Source organism: Acipenser ruthenus, chromosome 9 (assembly GCF_902713425.1).
Source record: "Acipenser ruthenus chromosome 9, fAciRut3.2 maternal haplotype, whole genome shotgun sequence".
NCBI classification, from domain to species: Eukaryota; Metazoa; Chordata; class Actinopteri; order Acipenseriformes; family Acipenseridae; genus Acipenser; species Acipenser ruthenus.
This window is the reverse complement of record NC_081197.1, coordinates 5259831-5280147: the sequence shown is the minus strand read 5'-3', so window position 1 is coordinate 5280147 and position 20317 is coordinate 5259831. Positions and strand designations below refer to the sequence as shown.

The 20317-nt window shown below is 38.2% G+C and overlaps 1 protein-coding gene and 1 long non-coding RNA gene across 25 annotated transcripts in view; one reads left to right on the top strand and one right to left on the bottom strand.

Moving 5' to 3' along the window:
* LOC117407165 (disks large homolog 2) overlaps positions 1-20317 on the bottom strand; it is a 248309-nt gene that overhangs the window by 223424 nt on the left and 4568 nt on the right. For 23 of the 24 annotated variants that reach the window (XR_009329587.1, XR_009329586.1, XR_009329588.1 and 20 more), the window contains exon 4: positions 1105-1250. Coding sequence is in view for 21 of the 24 variants with exons in the window: in XM_059030939.1 (XP_058886922.1) it covers positions 1105-1250 (146 nt within the window). In the remaining 3 variants the exon portion in view is untranslated. Of the gene's footprint in view, positions 1-1104; positions 1251-4534; positions 4618-20317 lie in introns of those variants that run through there. The other variant, XM_059030927.1, reaches the window with a different exon arrangement.
* Positions 7297-20030, top strand: LOC131738034 (uncharacterized). The gene is made up of 3 exons (XR_009329589.1): positions 7297-7722; positions 18548-18890; positions 19801-20030. It is a non-coding gene; the product is annotated as an uncharacterized LOC131738034 (long non-coding RNA).

The window sequence follows — 20317 nt, the reverse complement described above, 5'->3', positions numbered from 1 at the left end:
ATAAGTCCCTTTTAAATGTTCTCTGGCTAGAGACACTCATGTAGCTTGTGCTGCTACCATTCACTGAATGATTTTAAAGATTGTCATCAAATGATAAACTGGCATGCCATTTCTACAAACCCAATATATGTTTCAACTGATCTCACAATTCATATTTTTCTTAAGATGTCTGTGAATTACTGCATCACTATGACATCACTAGCAACACAACTTTGTTGACACTGCAGGCACAGTCATCTCATTTAATTTCTCCCCTTCTCCTCTCCAGTGACTCTAAAATCATACAGCGCACATTTGGGGAAATCAATACAGTTTAAGAGAGGCTTTTGTCCTGCTGAGGAAGATCCAGTGTCACACAATGATCGCCTGTCAGCTGTTAGATATTCTGCACATACCATTCCCATAATTCAAACCTGCCTCTCAAGGCATATGTGTTCTCTTCAAGCGGTTCCTCAAATTGTAATGTCAAATTGTAATGTCAATACATCACAACAGTGCTGGAGCTGATTTAACTGTCACAGCAAAGATATTCACGGTGCAGCAAACAATATCTCGCATGCTGGCTCTTCAATCTGTAAAAGTAAAATTCACATTTTAAACTCGACTGCAAATACAGTGTTATCACACAAAGCCAGGAGACGGCTAGCAAAGTTATAGGTTCAGGAGTCTCACAATCAGTCTCAGTTTTATACTAAAATAGGATTTCTTCCAAAGTGTAGCCCTTTCTGCAGTCATCCGAAAACATATCTTGTCTGCTAACAAATCTCTTTACAGCCTGCCAATACCTAAGCCATCAGTACAGGTCATGTTTTGATACCTTTTTGAAATTGCCTATGGGTGAGCAAGGACAACAAAGTAACACTTAAAACACAGGTTGGCTGGAGAGTCAGTAAGCTGCCACAGAGATGCCACTCATTGCAAAGCAACAAAACTTATGCAAGTGTACCATTATAAAAGTTTCCCATAGTAAAAGCAGAACTGCAATATGGCCTCGTCACTTTGTAACCACCCGGTATTTAAGAACTAATTTAAAGCTTCATGGGCACTGCACCTTTAAATAGCCTAGAAGGATTATGCAAATGAGAAGCCTTCTAGTTACATCACCTCTTGGCCTCTGTGATGATGCTGCAGGACTGCGGTGGGGGAGTTAGTCCTCTCCCATTTATCAGCTACATGATTGACTTCTTCAGTCTTCTGTTCACAGCTTTTGCGTGTGTTGAGTAATGTAACTTCATAAAACTCCTGTATATCTGTAATTATACACAAGACAGAGATCATGGTTAGATGTGAACATTTCCATTGACAGTGTCTTTTTAATCAAGGATTTGGGCTTAGGAGTGGCGCGTTGACAGGAATTACAGAAGAATGGCACATTAATCAGACTACAGCTTTGCTTGTTCTGAATTATAACCACACAACAAACATTCCCCATTTTACTAATAAAAAAAGGTTCCAACAGAATTCCATGACACAATGAAAACTTTCTAACAGAAGGGGTATTTTTCTGCCAGAACAAAAATATGTGTTTGCCCATGATGGTGCTTGAAATCCATCTTCTAATTCTTTGTACTGAGCCAACGAAAGCTTTAGAGGAATACACTAGCTGTACTGTAGATCACAAATATGTTAAAGTCCTAAAGAAGTCTTAAAGATTTATTTGGTCTCTACTGTCTTATTTTGTTTTATTTATTTAGCTATGCCATTTATTTGCTCTAATAGCTTTTTAAAAAAGATGTGGAACCAAATCAATTATTGTAGTCTCTCTCTCTCTCTCTCTCTCTCTCTCTCTCTCTCTCTCTCTCTCTCTCTCTCTCTCTCTCTCTCTCTCTCTCTCTCTCTCTCTCTCTCTCTCTCTCTCTCTCTCTCTCTCTCTCTCATTATTATCAAAGCTGGGTGGTGAATTTGAGTTGCTGTCTGCATGGAGGTGTGGGATGTGGGTGGCATTATATTATAGTGAGTGCTGCTGGCTATAGATTTGCGTGGTAACATTTCTGTATATAACTAACCACTTTTAAATCAGAAAATGACCTTTTTATTTCTGTATTTAACTCCAGCACATTTTACAGAGCAGCTGCAGCTTGCTTTCCCATGCCATTCTATACCAGAAATTAAATTGCTGTCCACCTTCTTTATAGTACCAGGTGAGTGATAAAAGTCAGATTGGTACAATAACCAAGGATGGAATAATGGTGGCATTGCACTGTAGATTCAAAGGGATTTTCCATATAGCCTACCGTATCATCTTTTCTATTAATTTTAATGGGAATAATACTCTCAGTAGCGTGGGAAGAGGACTGAAGATCTATGAGCAGTTTTGTGAATCGGGCCCACTGAATTCCTTTGTCGTATCTCGTTACCTGTGACTAATAAAATTTCTGCTTCATCCTGTGTTTTTCAATTTATATTTTTTAATTTACTAGAGAAAAAAAAAAAACATCTTTAAATCTGTACTTTAAAAAAACGTTAGGTCACAGGGGAAACAGTGCTGTACCATTGGAAGGAGCAAAATGCTTGAATCAAAGTATTCTATACCTTGCAAGACAGTCTCAAGAAACAGAGGCATCCACTAATTAGAAGCTACAGAGAATAACAAGCAAGAGCAACTTGTTAGCTTTTCAGGGATTTCAAAGAGATTGCTGTTAGTTCCACTTTGGGTACCTTTCACCCGAACTGTATATGCAACATAGAGACTTGATAGAAAATACTAAGAGGAAATGGGAGATATATATATATATATATATATATATATATATATATATATATATATATATATATATATATATATAAAGTTTTACACAAGAATACACTACTCAACAACTAATCAATGTTTTATTGAGACAGCTTTCAGAAATGATTTACAAGCAGAGTAACACTTATTACTGGAAAGCTGGAAACATCAGTTGAGACTGCAGAATACACGATGTACTGTGTGTGCTGAAGACCTGCGTTTACTGCAGCGTCTTCAAAAATCCATTAGCAGCCATCCAACAAGAGAATGGGTCATTTGATGCGCTATATATTTCATACTACTAAACGCAATGATCACAGTTTATTTATAGACATTTGGCCTTCTATTGGAACAGTGTAGTTATAACTGAGACATAATTTGAGACATGCTCCTGTACAAAAATCAAAAAGGACTGTAACCATTCCAGTTAATTACATTTTCCAGAGACAAAACTGTTATTCGTTGTAATCACTACATTTTGTTTTGGATTCCAATGCTTATTTATCAATGCAGGGTGAAAAACAAAGCAATAATGTTGCAACATCTGCAGCAATCTGGAGTTAATGAATGGTAATAATGCTGCTCAAAATGTTTAGGGGGTGGCGTTGAAATAAAAATTGAAGATGAACAATTTGCACATCCCATTATACAAAAAAGAAATAAAATGCAAATTAATTCATTCCTAATATTATTCCTGGTGTTCTGGATGTCTGCCTCCAGTATACCATGCAGATCATTATGAGATGAACTATCACTGTCACTATGAAAAGTCTCCAGCTGATCATTTTGTCTGTTTAATGACATGCTGCTGTATGTAAATCCTCAGCACTGCTGCTAACACAGCGCCACCAACATGAAAGTGACTCACTGTCAGACAGTACCCGTGAAAAACAGCTGCCTGCAGTATCTGATGCCAACTGTAAAATACAAATACAAAGGGGAATCAACGTCACACGGTAACAGCTCAGTAGCAATGCTGGCGTAGAAAATCAAAACAAAAGAATCATGCTACAATTGGAGTACCTTTTAAACCTTAATAAACACAAAAACAGCAAACTTGTTTGAAAAGCAAAAACCGCATGCACAATCTTCAAATCGAATCTATAACTCTTTTGTTTTTCACTAACTTGTTTCACAGAATTACAGTAAATACAGTGTTTCAAATGCAAATCTTCTCAGGTACAAACTATTTACAAAAGTCCTACAAGCTAAAGTGACTTTCAATGTAAATCCAAAACAGATACAATGCTAAATGAAAGTAAATGAAAAATCGCTACTCCAACGTTCAACAAAATGTATGCTTTTTAAAAAAGCATTCCAAAAAACGAGCATCTCAGGATAACATAAACAAATACTGGTGAACAGTTATTGTTTCTCTTGATCCAACCAACCATAACCTTGTAAAGGAGCATTTATTTTCATATTTGTGACAGACTAATGAACGTGTACAGTACTGTGGTTGAACAATAGCACAGCAGTTGCTTAAGCATTTAGTGCTACTTCTGAATTTTACAGTTTTACTGGTTCTATATACAAAAAAAAAAAATCGGATTCCCCAGTTTTCCTTTAGACAAAAAGTGAATTCATTTAAATGTTTGCAAGTCCTTCAAAGTGTAGTGATCAGGAGTTTCAGTACAACAGGCAGAACACATTGAATTTAAATCTGTGTTTTTAGCTTTCTGTAATGCCAGTAAGTTTAGGACTTTACACACGGGCACACTCCATTCATCCTACGTCAGGTCAAATAATGCTCTACTTGCCCCTTCGACAAACACCTTAAAAGGAAAACTAAATTATACAACTTACAATGAAGCAAAACTTCTCTGGTCTCCATGGAAATGTTCGGTGGTACCTGTCCCTTGAAGTAAAGCAGCATACAAGCGCCAGATGCCTGCGCTACTACCATCTGAGTAAACAGCCTAATCCCCGAGGCAGCCTCCTGTTCACTTCAGCTCCAGCAATGACCTTCAACCCTGTGTAGTATTCCCACTGAACAGCTGACTTCTAATTCATCTCAGTGATTGGTACTAATGGGCTTACTGGATCCAACTTTCCGTTTATAACGGAGATAGACTTTTCAACCAGGAACAGTGTTAAGTTTAAAAAACTAGGTAACATTGAGATGACCACTCATGATTGCTATTCGTTCATGAATCAGCTACTGGCTCAGTTAGGACAGTGCAGTGTGTATAGTTTCATGCTCTTGCAGCCTGAGGATTAAGCACAACACTGGATCCCTACAGATTGAATGGTTGCTGGTTCTCTAAAAGTGTCACGGACGTTGCAGAACATTGTAATTTTACACAAAATGGCTGGTGGCAAATCAGAGTTCTCTCTTCAGCCACTACTATTGGAAGACCGAGACAACTGAAACATGCCTATAACAGAGCAGCTTTTTCGTACACTGAAAGCACTGGAGAAATCTTGGTAGAATGTTGGGCTGTTGATGGAGTAGAGTAAAGATGACTGCCGAACAGATTAAGATCAGATTAAGGGGTGGGGAGCAGTAACTCTGTGCAACAGTGCAGTGAAGGTGTCTCTAACATTGCAACCGCAGCTGAAATGGTGAGCACACAAACTAACCACAGGGTATCAAATGATGCGCTTAAAACACCAGTAAATGAAAGCAAAGGAACTGAAGTACTCCGTCAACTTCTGAACGAAATGAGATACTGAGATACACTTCCCACCCCACCGAGGCCATTTCTCCACATGAACAGTTGCATTATCAACATGAACTGCACTTTTGTTGCATTTTATTAACAGCCTACCATTACCACAGAGAATAACATTAATTAACAAATAATATAAATAATACACAAAACTAAAACCTGGCTTTTGTTCTGCCTTCGTAAAACTATTTTAAAAAGTTGAATAACATACACATAGGCGTGTGTTTTGTCCATATCTTACATAATGTATTGCCACGGGACCAGATAAAAAAAATACAACATTGTTCTTGACAGTTTGAAATGACATGCACATTGTGAAAGGTACACTGCACCTTCATTATCACAGTGGCTTTGCCATTTTAATAGGATTTAATGCAACTTAACAGTACAGAAGCCGTGTGTCACAAATAGTGTGGCGTGAAAAACATTTAATGAGGGAGCAGTGTGCTGGAAGGGTTCAGAGACATTCCTCGGCTAAATGTATGAACAAGTGACAGCATTAAAAATCTAATCATCGCTTTACTAAAGAAAAAAATCGGAACTTCTTTATTTATTCATTTATTTATTTGTAGTTACTGGTTAACATCTGGTTAATGCAACGCAATGAATTACAGTATTCACAGTATTGGCTCCTTGCAATGTGTAATCTTTAATACATATATCGTTTTTACCTGGTCGGATGAATAAGTCATGTAACTGCAGTTAACAAACAAGGGTCTCAGAAATGAAAAGGTACCGTCCACGTGGAGTAGGAGGGGTGGTACTACATTAAAGATTAAATGATTAAACATTATCCAATTGTTAAACATTTAAAAGTTTAACTAAACTAGGTGTAAAGTGTAGATGTAAAGTGCAAGGGTCATTTATTTAATGTTTAATATTAATTCAAATTCATATACACATGAATGTTGTAGTAATTTACAATATAAAGAAGGAACAGCACTGAAGGGTCTGGGTACAAAATCCAAAACATTTTAAATAGATCAAGCAGGTTTATATTAAACAGAATGCACACCACTAACACAGAGTTACAGTATATATAAGCCTAATCACTATAGTATTTTCCCATGATCAAACAAGTAAGCCTATTAAAAAAAAAAAATACATTGAGTGTAAACATTATAATGAAAACTAAACCATAGCTCCTTGAAGATAATTTGAACCACAATATACACCCTTATGTATAAATGATGTAAAAGATTAGAAAGATTTATAATGTGTTATATGGGTTTATCACTCTGTTCTAGCCATGTTAGCAAGCATTACATTGGTACCAGAGCTATTTAAACTACAGTAGGAGTGGCATCCAACAGCTAGTGTTTGGGATCAGCTTCGAGAGCAATGCTAGTGATGGAGCGAGGCCAGTATGTTTTTTCTTTACATTCCTGAGACAGAGATCTCTGGTATGAACGACTCGCTGCAAACACAGACCAGCTGTAACATGCCTAAAACTAAATTATGAATCTAATTTAACAGACCTGGGAAGATAGTGGTGCATCAGGGGGACAAGATTATTATATATTACATATATATATATATATATATATATCACTGTCACCGGCTGTAGGTTGTGTCATGATAACATGCAGTACAGTGTAACCTAGATTCATGATAACATGCAGTACAGTGTAACCTAGATTCATGATAACATGCAGTACAGTGTAACCTAGATTCATGATAACATGTAGTACAGTGTAACCTAGATTCATGATAACATGCAGTACAGTGTAACCTAGATTCATGATAACATGCAGTACAGTGTAACCTAGATTCATGATAACATGCAGTACAGTGTAACCTAGATTCATGATAACATGTAGTACAGTGTAACCTAGATTCATGATAACATGCAGTACAGTGTAACCTAGATTCATGATAACATGCAGTACAGTGTAACCTAGATTCATGATAACATGTAGTACAGTGTAACCTAGATTCATGATAACATGCAGTACAGTGTAACCTAGATTCATGATAACATGTAGTACAGTGTAACCTAGATTCATGATAACATGCAGTACAGTGTAACCTAGATTCATGATAACATGTAGTACAGTGTAACCTAGATTCATGATAACATGCAGTACAGTGTAACCTAGATTCATGATAACATGTAGTACAGTGTAACCTAGATTTCATTTTCAAATGTAAACCCCATGCCATTTATCCAATAGAAATGATCTTAGGAAAGTTCCTGTTGCTGTTTCTTCTTTTCCAGCAGTTCTAACTCCCACAAGCTTCTGGAACTCCCCTGTCCATCGATCAGATTACAAAATTACACTTCGGAATGCCAATCTTTCACGCAGACTTGGCTCAATAACAGTAAGTTGGCTCCAGTATGTTCATGTGAACTTGTTAAAGTCTTTATAACATAATTGCAAGTTTGATTGATGATGATAAGAATTTGCAGAGAATACTCTCTAAACTGCTCCAATCAAATATCGTACTAAATAGCTATTATAATTAAGAGTTGCAGTAATTATAGTTCAAGGTATCCTCGTCAATTAATCAATCCAACCACACATTACATTTTCTGGTTGTTAAGGGCAGCTGATACTGTTCAATTCATAAGGAAAACCCCTTGATATTACCGTTACTAGATTGGGAGCAACACATGTGGGTCCTGGAGCAGTGTTATTACAATCCCAGACACCAGAAGAACTTTTTTCATATCAGCCCCCAACATGTACCAGATCAAACTTCACCTGCCTTGGCTGGAATTAAGACTTGCATAGATTCTTTCATTACATGGTGTTAAATAAAAGATCTAAATTATGGTCATATAGGTTTTTTCATTATGTCTCAATCCAAAACTTTTGGGCATCGCTGCCTCCCTGATTCTGCCAAGCCTGTGATGGGGGCTTTTCTTTAAAAAATTATATTGTTTGCGATTCTGCCATTATCCTCGACATGGCCTCCCTGGTCCTACCTTAGTTCTCTGCTAACAGTGGAAGGGTTTTTTTTGCTAGGTACAGTAGCTTTCTGTCCAATGTTGATGCTCAGCTTTCTCTTTCATATAACAGTGCTTGGAAGGATAAATGAATCCTGAAACCTCTTTGACAGTCACGTGGAAAACTTGGTATGATGCAAGGTAAATCAGCATGTGTTGAGAGACATTTTTCACAAAAGTAGTTTAAATCAGATTTGTGAGAGATGAGTACAAAAAAAGACCAATGACCACATTCCACATTCCACAATGTGCAAAATTAACTACGACAGGTCTTTGTGTGGTTCTGTGTAAAACTACACTAGAAGGCAGTGATTTAGTGTGGTTGCAGATTGAAGCACCACAGAATTTAGAAAACTACATACACATCCTTCCATAGGTTTCAGTCTTGTCTAATTTGTTAACAATAATATTTAGACCTGTTCCCAAGACATAGCCATTAAGTAACCAACCACAAGCCATAAAGCATGCATAGGCAGGTCAGAATCAACAGTGGGTTCATTTGGGTTGCACTGAAAATCACACATCACTTTTCCCCATCACATTCCGCACATGCAGCCCACTACGTTTCACAGAATGAATTTAGTAATGCTGATTTATCTGCTCTTTCCAAATGGTTTGTAAAAAGTAAAACATTTTACTGCAAGTAAAACATTTTACTGCTATTCTGATGTAACACAAATAGAATAAAATATTTCCCAATGACATACTATCACAGCCACAGATGTAATACCGGCACAAAGAAATCAGTCTATTAAAAAAAGAAACATTTCCACTTTAATCCTTGTTCTCCAGTTTGAAAAACTGTGCTGCAACAGATCCCTCCCTTTAGCACTAATAGTATTTATACAGGTAGTGAACAAAAAAATGGAAACACCAATGTAAAGTCACTTAATAGGGCGTTGGGCCACTATGGTATCCCGCTCTGTGGAATTCTCGGCGGACAGTTTTTGATGAAACTGGCCACTCGCGCCCCAGGTTGAAATTTGCAGTCAATTGATCTGCAGTTGCTTGCCTGTTTTGCCTTGCACTTCGAATTAATGCACGGATATCACGATCCTGGAGTATGCTTTTCAGCCCACTGTTGCCCTTTGCTGATGATGTCTTTCCCTCGGAGTTCCATGCCGAGATCACCTTAGACACCGTTGCTCAAGAAACATCAGCAAGTTGAGCTGTCTTGGTCACTGAAGCTCCTGCCAAACGTGCCCCAACAATCACTCCTCTTTCAAAATCAATGAGCTCTCCTCTTGCAGCCATGCTAGCCCTAATTATAGGCAATCAGGCCTGTCCAGCATTTTTATACATGACCCTAAGCATGATGGGATGTTATTTGCTTAATTAACGCATTAGCCACACCTGTGTGGAAGCCCTTGTTTTCAATATACTTGGTGTCCCTCATTTACCCAAGTGTTTCCATTTTTTTGTTCACTACCTGTACATAACAGCAGTACCTTCAGCTCAAGTCCTACAATTCTGCTTTTAGTTTTTGGGTTACTTTTGATAAAGATCAAACAAAGTCAAACTTTTCTCTTCAAAGTAGAAACTCATTGCATAGGCATTGAAAGCTCCATGGCACCAACTAGAGCATACAAAAACCATTAAAGATTTGGTACAACTACCAATCAATGAAACATCCAGTTTTCCGAGACCCCTGTAAAAGCAGAACTTTCTTTAAAAACAATGGTTATGTAGGGTGCAGAACACATGAAAAGGTTGAAACTGTAATGAATCTCAGCCCACAGGTCCTAAACGGCATCTTATAATCTACAACCATGCTCATCCAAAGCAGCCCAGTCCGACCTGCACTCATTAAACAGGGTGATAAAAATAAACTGCTCAATTACCAGTCATTTAAGTTGATGATTTAAGTGCTGTCATTGCAAATGTGTTTAAAAAATACATTATAGAATTATGGGACATGAAATATAATGAATTAGATAAAAAAAAACAAGTTATCTGCTCCATCTACCTATTAAGATTGTATGTCACAATAGCACTAGCTACATTTCAAGAACTAAATGCCTGGCGGGTGGAGATGGTGCATACTTCTGGTTAGATCTGAGTATAAAAATGTGGCAGCTTGATAAGTAGTAAGAGAGAACAATTAAAAGTCAGGAGATCCTGGAATTGTATTTCAGCTGGGGAGGGCATTCAAGCAAAATAGAATGTGACAGCATGTGAAATATGCATGAGAGTTTATTAGTGCTCAAGGCTGTACACTACCCCTTAGGTTAGCTGATGTGGAAAACATTAGCCATATTCTCCTCAATTAACATTTCACTGGGACAACATGCACCCGATCCTGTAAGGAAAATGAACATCAGTAATTGAATACATGATTAATGCACCTGGCCTTCATTTTCTCAACACAAGTCCTCCACAGGAGCTGAATTTGTGACTTTCTTAAGGATGTCTTCATTACATGCAATTTCACTCATTTCCTAGTCACCAGGTTGTCCTTTACAGACACAGTTGCTAATTGAGGGTGTTTGAACAGCCTGGTAGCCAGTAAAAGGAAAGGTTTCTGCATGACTGTATCGGTATCAATAACATGTGATGAGGAAACCTGGCAAACTGGGTGACAGAACCAGACCCTGCTCCATTAAGAGCACTGTACACCAGATGAACCCGCAGAGCTTTTCCCACCACTTTAGAGGTTCTGAATTCGACACTCGGCTTCTGTCACCAAATATCACTTGTTGCTTTTGCCTACTGTTTTGCTGACCTCAGATGCCTGCCACTGCTGCTGAAGGCTTGCATATTACAGTTGAATCAACTATTTTTGTGCAAAAGAATAAGTCTTCTGGCTTCTGCGGACCATTCACTTGTATAAGGTGTGAAGTTTCTGCCACTAACTCACCATAAGCATACAAATGCTTCCTCTGCATTCATCTGTCATTTGACACATCAGTTTCATCCCTTTCCTGCTGCCCAGTATGTACGTCGCCAGCAGACGTATCTTCCCCCTTATCAGCATAGAGGGGTCTAGTCAACCCCATTGTTTAAATATTAAATAAGGACCAAACCTCTCAGTATTACACCTAGGAGACACGCAGCACACACTGTTGGAGAGGCTATGGTTTTCTCAGTGCTCCCTTGTTCGAATAATTTTAAGCATCGCAGTAGTTAGATCTGCCTCAGTTCAGATCAACCGAATAGACCCCAGTCTTTTTTCTGGTGCCCAAACTAAAAACTTTGATTACACCAGACTGCACCCGCCACCTCCACCCCCACCCCACACACCCCCAAAGCTTTCACTCTGCTGTAAGGTATGCATCAGCAGCTGTTTGCATGCAGATTTACAAATTGTGTTTCCATGGGAACCAGGCTATGCACCTAGGGAGATTCAAACTCACACAATGCATATCAGAAAGGGATTTTCATTTTTTTTTTTTGATTTACGTAACCGGTGGGTGGTGTGGGTGATGCGTGGGGCTCATCCCTATAATCTCAAGGATGCCTGCTTCTTTTTTTTTCTTTTTAAGTTTCCAGCTAGGCCTCCCCCACAATCATAGAGTGGCTGTCAATCTGCACTCTTACAGGAGGAGTAGCATGCCATCTTTATTCAGATCACTCACTATTCTCTCCATATAACATGAATATTTGGAATATGAGTAGAATCATTCAGTGATTCTCTCTTCCTCTCTGAGCCATGCTTCACTTTGACAACACAATTCTGCTGCCCAAAGCTCATTAGCTCTTCTATAGCATTCCAATTGCATTCAGGATAATGAATGCATCGTATTTGGAAGAGGGGAAAAAACAAACCCTGGCGAGATTTACAGTGTTATTACATGCAAATAAAATATGTCCTATTGAATTCTAATGAACCATCACCAATTCACTATAAGCTGCAAATACAGGAAGTTGTATTCCTGTTCTGACTCTTATTTATATGAATGTCCACTGATGGTGCTGCACATTGCGACTGGAATACAAAATACTGATATTTTGGAAGATTGAGGGAACTATGTGTGCTGTAGGAATTGCATGATTTGATATATTATAAAAGTAAATGGAAGCAGAACTTTAATGAAGAAAAAAGCTGTGCTAAAGGCTTTTCTAAGCAAGTGTTAGCTCAAGCACTTCTAAGTGTTTTTTTCTTTATTTTTTTATCATGAAATAACAATCAACTTGTGTCAAAATGCATATAAACTTAGATATTGTGGTAAAAAAAAAACAATACATCAACATTAATGTCCAGATTTCAATGCTTCATATTTCAAAGACAACATGTACAGTACATACACCGCCAAAAAAGTGACAACCAATCTGTGCCTTCTGCCATTCCCTTTTACTCTGAATTTAATCCTAAACAGAAGGCAGGTATCAAACCTGAAAACATGGATCAAATTGCCCTGCTCCACTGATGAACCCAACCACTGCAATGAACCAAGCAGCTCTCATTTAGGACCTTGCTTTTTAACATTAGGTGTGCTTTGCTATTCTCTCCCGATTCACGTTCCTTATGTTAGCTCATCTCGGAGGTAGTGTTTCATGTACTCTCTCTCTCTATCTTCTCCCTTAAGCCTGCCAGGAAGTCACAGATACAGTGCAGCATAGTAATGGGTTCCCCACTGCTACATTAACATCTGCTGCTTGATTCCACAACAGGGGACCCAATCATATACAGTACTATCCTGTACCTCTAAGATATTTCCTAGACCAGCTTTAGAATCAATTATAAAGTGAAAGAGAATACTTGAAGCTAGTGAAATGTAAAACAGCAAATCGCATGTAGAATGCAACATTTTTCCACACTGCATTGAAGATTAACTATTTGCCTCATTGCCAAATAAACTCTGCATTCTGCCAGTCTGCTTACTGCCATCCCCTAATTTCTAAAGTAACCAGAAGGCAAAGGATAAAACTGAATGGCTCATGTGAAGGATTAATAGTAAGCAGCTGCACTGATTCAAACCACTGTGCCTGTTATAAAAATTAATCTGTACTTTGGCTGCTCTATGTTAATTTGTCTCTCTGTATAAGGTGCACTTATAATTATACCATTATGATGCCTGGTATGTTAAAAATGTGAAACCCTTAAAGACTTGGATCGTGCAAATGTGGCTGAGGGTGATTTCAATTATTGTCTCCTGTTGGTCGCAAGACTGATATATGAACCAGCCTTACAGATTAGGTACTGGTAAATGCTATTCTTCATGATATTCAGCACTATCCCTTGCTGCTATAAATGTATAGCAAATGACACCCTCCACAGGAAGAAGCTACAGTATGCACTGCCATCTGGAGAATTGAATTGTTCTGCAGTCTTACTTTAAATCTAATTATTTGACTATAGAGCAGTATTTTAGTGTAATAGAGTAACTAACATGTTTTCTAATTAATATTTGCCACAATACCACACATTCAGAATGTTTCCTCAAGGCCCTCAAGCATTGCTTAAGTGCTGTTACCTCTTCAGAATATACAGACTTGGTATTAAACGTGTGGAGCTCTTCAGTGAGGTGGTTCTTTCCTTCGGCACACTTTTTGTTGGGAAGTTATTGAGTTAATCTCTATTTAGGTTTGTATATCTAGTCTGTTTTATGGTGAAGGGTGGGTTATGCTTTGGGGGATTTTAGTTTGGCCAAGGGCCTAGCTTCCTTCCCCTCAGTGTGTCAACCTCTAGAGGTGATGGCTCAGAATCAGCAGGGCACAGACTCTTGGAAGCTGCCATTTCAAAGATCCAGAGATAAAAAAATCAGGCAGACGGGGGATGATTAAAATATTGTATATATAAGCCTACTGAATCAAATGGATATTCGTTGTGGTAAAGAAGATTTAACATGAATAATAAAAACACCAGCACTAAGAGATGGACTTCCTTGCAAGCAGGATACCGAAGCAAATTTGACTGAACTTTTAAAAAGAGAACGTTGCTTTGTGTGACAAAAATCATTCATTCAAACAGTTGTTTTATAATTTCATTACAAAATTCTTTTGAAACATACTGCGTGACACAACCTATACAAAAGGCTAAGCTTAATTAACGTAGGGATGAAGTAACCACACTCATATGCACATACAGTAATTAGCACTTAAGAGGGTTTTGTCAAGAAACCACTGCTTGTCACAAAGTGATGGAGATGTAACCATTTTTGTAAGACCTTCATTGCCTAACATACTTCAGGGCTTTTCTGTGACACTGGGCTTCTCAGCAGCATATTTCAGTTTCCATAGCAACAACTAAGCCTGAGCTTGTTATTTTAATTTCAAAAGTCTACTGCACTTTGTTCCATTTTTGGCAAAATTTGAGACTTCAGACAAAGTAACTAAAGGAAGAAAAAAACTGCCTTGGATATCCTGAGGGTTTCCTTTTTATAAAATGGTTTAACATAATGATTGCAAATTGATATAAACTCCAATAGCTAGGTAAGTTTGCTAATATCTTGTGGACCCAGTCCTTTTCACCAGCACTAAAAGCTAATTGAGGATTGAAACTTTTAATAGGATCTGCTGTACAGAATAACACTCCAGTCATCCCACTGCAGGACGAAATGGTAATTTTGCTATCTGAGATTAGTAACAAGTTTTGGGGTAACTGCTGAGAAGCAGCTGAAAACGTATACGTTACTGCACACGGCTCCGGACAAATCAACACGGAAATGTTGCTGAAGTGCGGCCAAGACTTTACCTGTTTAGACAGGTTTACTGTAATCCTAACCAGGACCTGCTACTGGTCGAGTCTGAGAATGGGGAGCTGAACTTTTATGAAACCGAACTCGGTGTCAGACTTCTGCAAGTCTGAGATGTAAAAACAGCAGCTTGCCCCCATTGGGTACAATGGCTGATTGAAAAGCAGTGGATTCACACACAGTCAGAGCACAAACATTTAAAAATCCTGATTTCTGTCTTATAGTAAAAACAGCGGAATTTATAAAAAGAGAAATCCATTTGATTCAAGCTTTCACACAGGTTTTAGGAACGAACAAAAAAAATCTCTGCACTGACTTTCTGATGCAGTGTGGTTTTGCACCACACCACACCGCCACTTCACATGCAATGCAAGAGCTCAGGGGCACAGCACGCTCTACACCTGCATTGCAGCAGTTACTGCAACACACAAATAACAGCAAATAAATAGCTGTATCATGTGCGGGCAAGCATGCAATTCACTTATGTTTTGCGATTGCAACCAGACATGTATTAATGATTTTATGGAAAAAAAAAAGCCAAGTGAGACTTCCTCTTTAACCATGATGGCTCAAGAAAAGTCTGTACTATATGGAGTAGTCCCAACTGTACGGTCAGCAGTCACATTACTGTAGTAGTCAATATGTATTGTCAGTAGGTCACAGTCATAGCACACTTCACAGCTATCCCACACACACAGTGGTCAATAATCTCAATTAGCCGGATGCCAGCAGTTCACACTGCATGCTCCTGGAATCCTGTTTTATTCTTGCAGTGGTGTTCAGTCAAAAACTGTTGTTACACAGTTTCTCAGTCATTAAATCAACATAGGAGTGTTTAAGAAAAGCTTTTCGTTAACTTTCAATGGGTAATTTGAAACGTTATTGGCTCATTTATGTGATTCATATTCATGCCTGTGGGCCAAAAAAAAACTGTATGGAAGAAATAAGGAAGATGAGACACACAGGCTGTATCTGTTGTGAAGGTAAACACTGGACTTCCACCTTACAGTTTAAAAAATGTATTGCACCAAATGAAGTGTTAAAATTCTTAAAAGAACCCCCAACAAAGTTAGGAACCTAAATTGAGAATTGTGGAATGTTGACAGTGTTGCTAATCTCATATTGGGTTTGCAGGTGGGGAGTGAAACAGAAGGTGTAAGAAATACTTTTCTTTTGCTTTGAAAAATCTCTTAAGGGACAGCACTATTCTTTAGAATGGTGCTGTCACTTTTCAAAGCTACATGGAATCAGTGAGTGTAATAAAGTGGAGGGGAAAAGGAAAGAAAAGGAGTCCGCTGTATTACTGCAATATTGCCACAAGATGTCACTCTTTACACATTCTACAACTGATCATCTCGTACATAAATTATTTCGAATTTTGCAGATTACAAAGGTGTAACAAATCAAGGGGAATAAAAACACATAATAAATGTACAGCTAAAGCAGTCTGACGTCAAATTACAGCAATACTAACAACGTAACATTATTCAGCAGGTTTCATTCGACTTTATGAAGCAAAATGTGTTCATTCTATAGGGTAATGCAAAACGTCTGGCCACAGCGGTACTTGTGTACACAGTACCTCTACCAGCAGCACCAGTTTTCGTTTGAGTGCTACATGTATCAGCATGTATTATGCCATTATGCCTCTCACAGGTCATGTTCAGCACAGGAATTAAAGCTCAGCAGCTGTATTTTATTACTGATGCAATTTTTGCCACTCCATATGCTCTGATGATGTTTGTAAAAGCTTGACCCCAATTTAAAAACAAAGTAAATAATGCCACATTACAATTGGTTTTACGATAGCTCAGTTTGCATGCCTTACTTTCAGGTAGTCTTGCACCTCCTAGGACACCTCAACTGGGCTGTAAAATTGTCCCCACCCCTTCAACACCTTCTTTACATAACCAACCAGCTGAATCTCCTAAAAACAAACTGGAAGGATGTTTGACAAACATAGCAAATACTGGCAAACTCATACACACGATATAGTCCTTACTGCTGATCTAAATTCAGCAAAATATTTTTATACAATTACACATTCAATTTTGTTACTTTTGCAGCTTTTTAAAAACTAAAAGCTCAGAGTCATCTAGATCACTGGAGGGAATAATCTGTACAATACATTTTATAACCAACCTTACTGATAAATCATTCATGCAGTTGAGGAAGTTCCGTTTCCCATCTCTTCCATTTCAGGGACAGGTCTTCCTCTGGGTAGAGGATTTTAATTACAATACTAAAAACACACTCCCTGAGGAAGGGTTGTCTCTGAAACAAAGGAACTGAGAAAGACCATACTGAATTCTGCTGCAAATGACAATGGCCAACTAAATGTATCTGCCAATGACAGACTGGAAGTACAAACTGAGGATCTAGCTGGGAAACACAGTCAGTTGTGATTTCATTATGTACTATAGTTTGATACTGATCACCATTCTGAAGAGTGCTGCAGCAAAGACGGTGAGACATATTTTCAATAGCTTACATGTGTACACTACATAGATACTCTTCCAGGTGATTCAAGAGAGGGATACTAAACTAGATGAAACAAGAGCAGTTGTCTTTTTTTTTTTTTTTACCAAATGCTTGATAAGATGATTACATCTATTTCAGGGGGTTTTATTGAGATGCATACATAAAAAGCCTCTATTTGACAGATTATATTGCAGAAAGCTTCCCTTTAAAGTGGTAGAAAGCACTCTCTTTAATGAAAAAAGTGTGATAAACCAAATCTCACAGATTCCATTACAAATAGGGGATGATGGGTTGATACTCTGCAAAAGCTTCAAGCATTCAAAGATATTTTTTGTCAAATACCTCAAGACCAAAAAATAAGTGAATAATACCAGAAGCAGATGTAACAAATGAATATTCAGAGTTGTTCCCATCAATGTTTTTTCTAGACAGTAGCTGCGGTATAGGCAGTGAATACAGACCTGTTGACATTAAGCTAAACACAACATCATTACCTCTCCATTTATGAAAGCTTGACTGCTGAATTACATTCTTTCAAGGTTCCTGCCAAACTGCAACACATACTGTAGGCCTAAACCATTTTGCTTCACTACTGCACTTACCATAAATGACTTTTAAGGGCCATCTTATAAACCACCTTTCTCTTAGATGGAGCAGTTACTCTCATTACAGTCATAAATAGCAAAAACAAAACACACGCTTCACAAAAACAGAACTTCAGTCTGTCATTCATACAAGCTGAAGAACTTGGGTATATATAGTATTCTCAATAGCATACATATTATGTGATCCAGAAAGAGCCTTACGATGATTGTTTTTGAGTAATTTCTTATTAGTTTTATACTGTTAAAATGTTTTACCATCTGAAAATGGGCATTTGCCTTTCCACTGCCCAGTGGTCTTTTATTTACATGTTTTGTTGCTGAAGCAGAGAGCTTTCTATGAATCTGATCTCGTACAAAACTCATAAACACAACAAACAAAGCAAACTGTGGAAGATGTTGACAGACATTTGTAAGAAATTATAATTTGTGTCCAATTATAAATTTTTCCCCCTATTTTCTCCCAATTTGACTCAAAGATTCAGTGGGCGTCCTCCGATCCCAAGCCCAAGCCAGCTTCCTTTTTCACCCAGAAACTCGAGAGTGAATGTCAGCGAGCTACCGAACTCTGGAGGACAAAGGCCAGCCATGCAGGTGTCCACTCTGAGCTAACCTGGCGCCTGGCCAGCAGAATTTGCTATAGAGCGATGAGGAGAAACAGTCCCTGCCGGTTTTACCTCCCTAACCCACGGGAGCGCCAGAGCTAATGCGACCCTCCCTTTAGAGTCCCCAGCGAAGACTGGCCTACTTTGCACAGCCAGGACCCGAACCTGAGCTGTACGACTCACCCAACGCACCACATGGCTGCGCTTCTTCTGCCAGGTGAGCCACTTGGGGGACCCCATCATTAAATTTTTAATGAATGCCAAAAGACGCTTAATGAGAATCTTGATTTATAGTTAGAATGACTAAGACTCAAAAAAGCCAAATGTCTTGCCCACAATGCCACACTGTTATTCAATGGCAGATCATGTACTGTATTCAAAACCTGTATTTCTCAAAACAGGGTTTAAATACAAAAAACTTAAGCACAATATCTGACAAAATAAACAATAAACATGTTTAGGTAGATTTATTGCAAATAAAAAAAGAGGTCTTTTTGGTCGGTCAACTGATTTGACTCGTAGACATTATGCTTAGTACTGTTTAGCTAGAAATCGACAGGTGGGTGTGGCTGTATATTTGTATATAGGAAACTTCCATCACACATACGAAAAAAAACTATCAGGGAATATGTAGGGTAGAAGAGCATTGCTTATGTAAAAATGATGTTTCTGTGTGTCTGTATTGCAAATGCTGATATGCCCTGCACTTTGATTTGTTGTAACCCCTGTATTATTATTTAGTCATTTAGCAGACACTTTTATCCAATGACTTACAGAGACTTGGGTGTGAACAATGCATCACAAATGCTGCTGCAGAGTCCAGGACCTCGGTTTTATGTCTCATCCGAAAGACAGGGCACAAGGAGGTTAAGTGACATGCTCAGGGTCACACACAATTAGACAGTGTCTGGGATTGAACCTGAAACCTCCTGGTAACAAGCCCCTTTCTTTAACCACTGGACCACCAAGCCTCCTATATGGGGTTCTAATATTGCTTTTCACAATACAAAAGCAAAACAATCTTCATTAACTAGTAAGGCAAGCAACACGAGATATAAGGCTGTCAACCTTGTCACAGTAAGCCTGCTTAATACAACCTGAGCATTTTAAATCTTCTGCTCCAACAGATAATCTGCATTCTGCTGCAACACCGCTGTACTGTCCAGTTCTCCGGATTAAGATCGCCTTCTGCTTTGTAACGGTTAACAACGTCACTGTCGTTTTAAAAAGAAGTTTAGACAAATAATACAAACATGAAAATGCAAAGCAATAACTGCACAAATTGTACCATTGCACAAAATAGTACCTTTTCTTACCAGCTTTAATATTTTTATAGCAAATGATGGGGGTGGTTACTATACTGAGATGTACTGAATAATAAAATGAATAATAAAATGCACATGAAGCTTGAATTTGTCCCGAACTACTGTTCAAAAAGTTCTAGGTGCAGCTGGGAGAACATGTCAGCATATTAGGGTACTGTCATTATTTATGTTGCAAAGATCAACATTTTACTTTATTTGCAGTATTTTGCAGTATTAATACTATGGTTTATAGCACCAGAAACATACCTGACAAGTCTCTGGGAATCATAATCATATTCTTTAAAAAATATACATGTTACACTCATCGTTAGCCTATTCT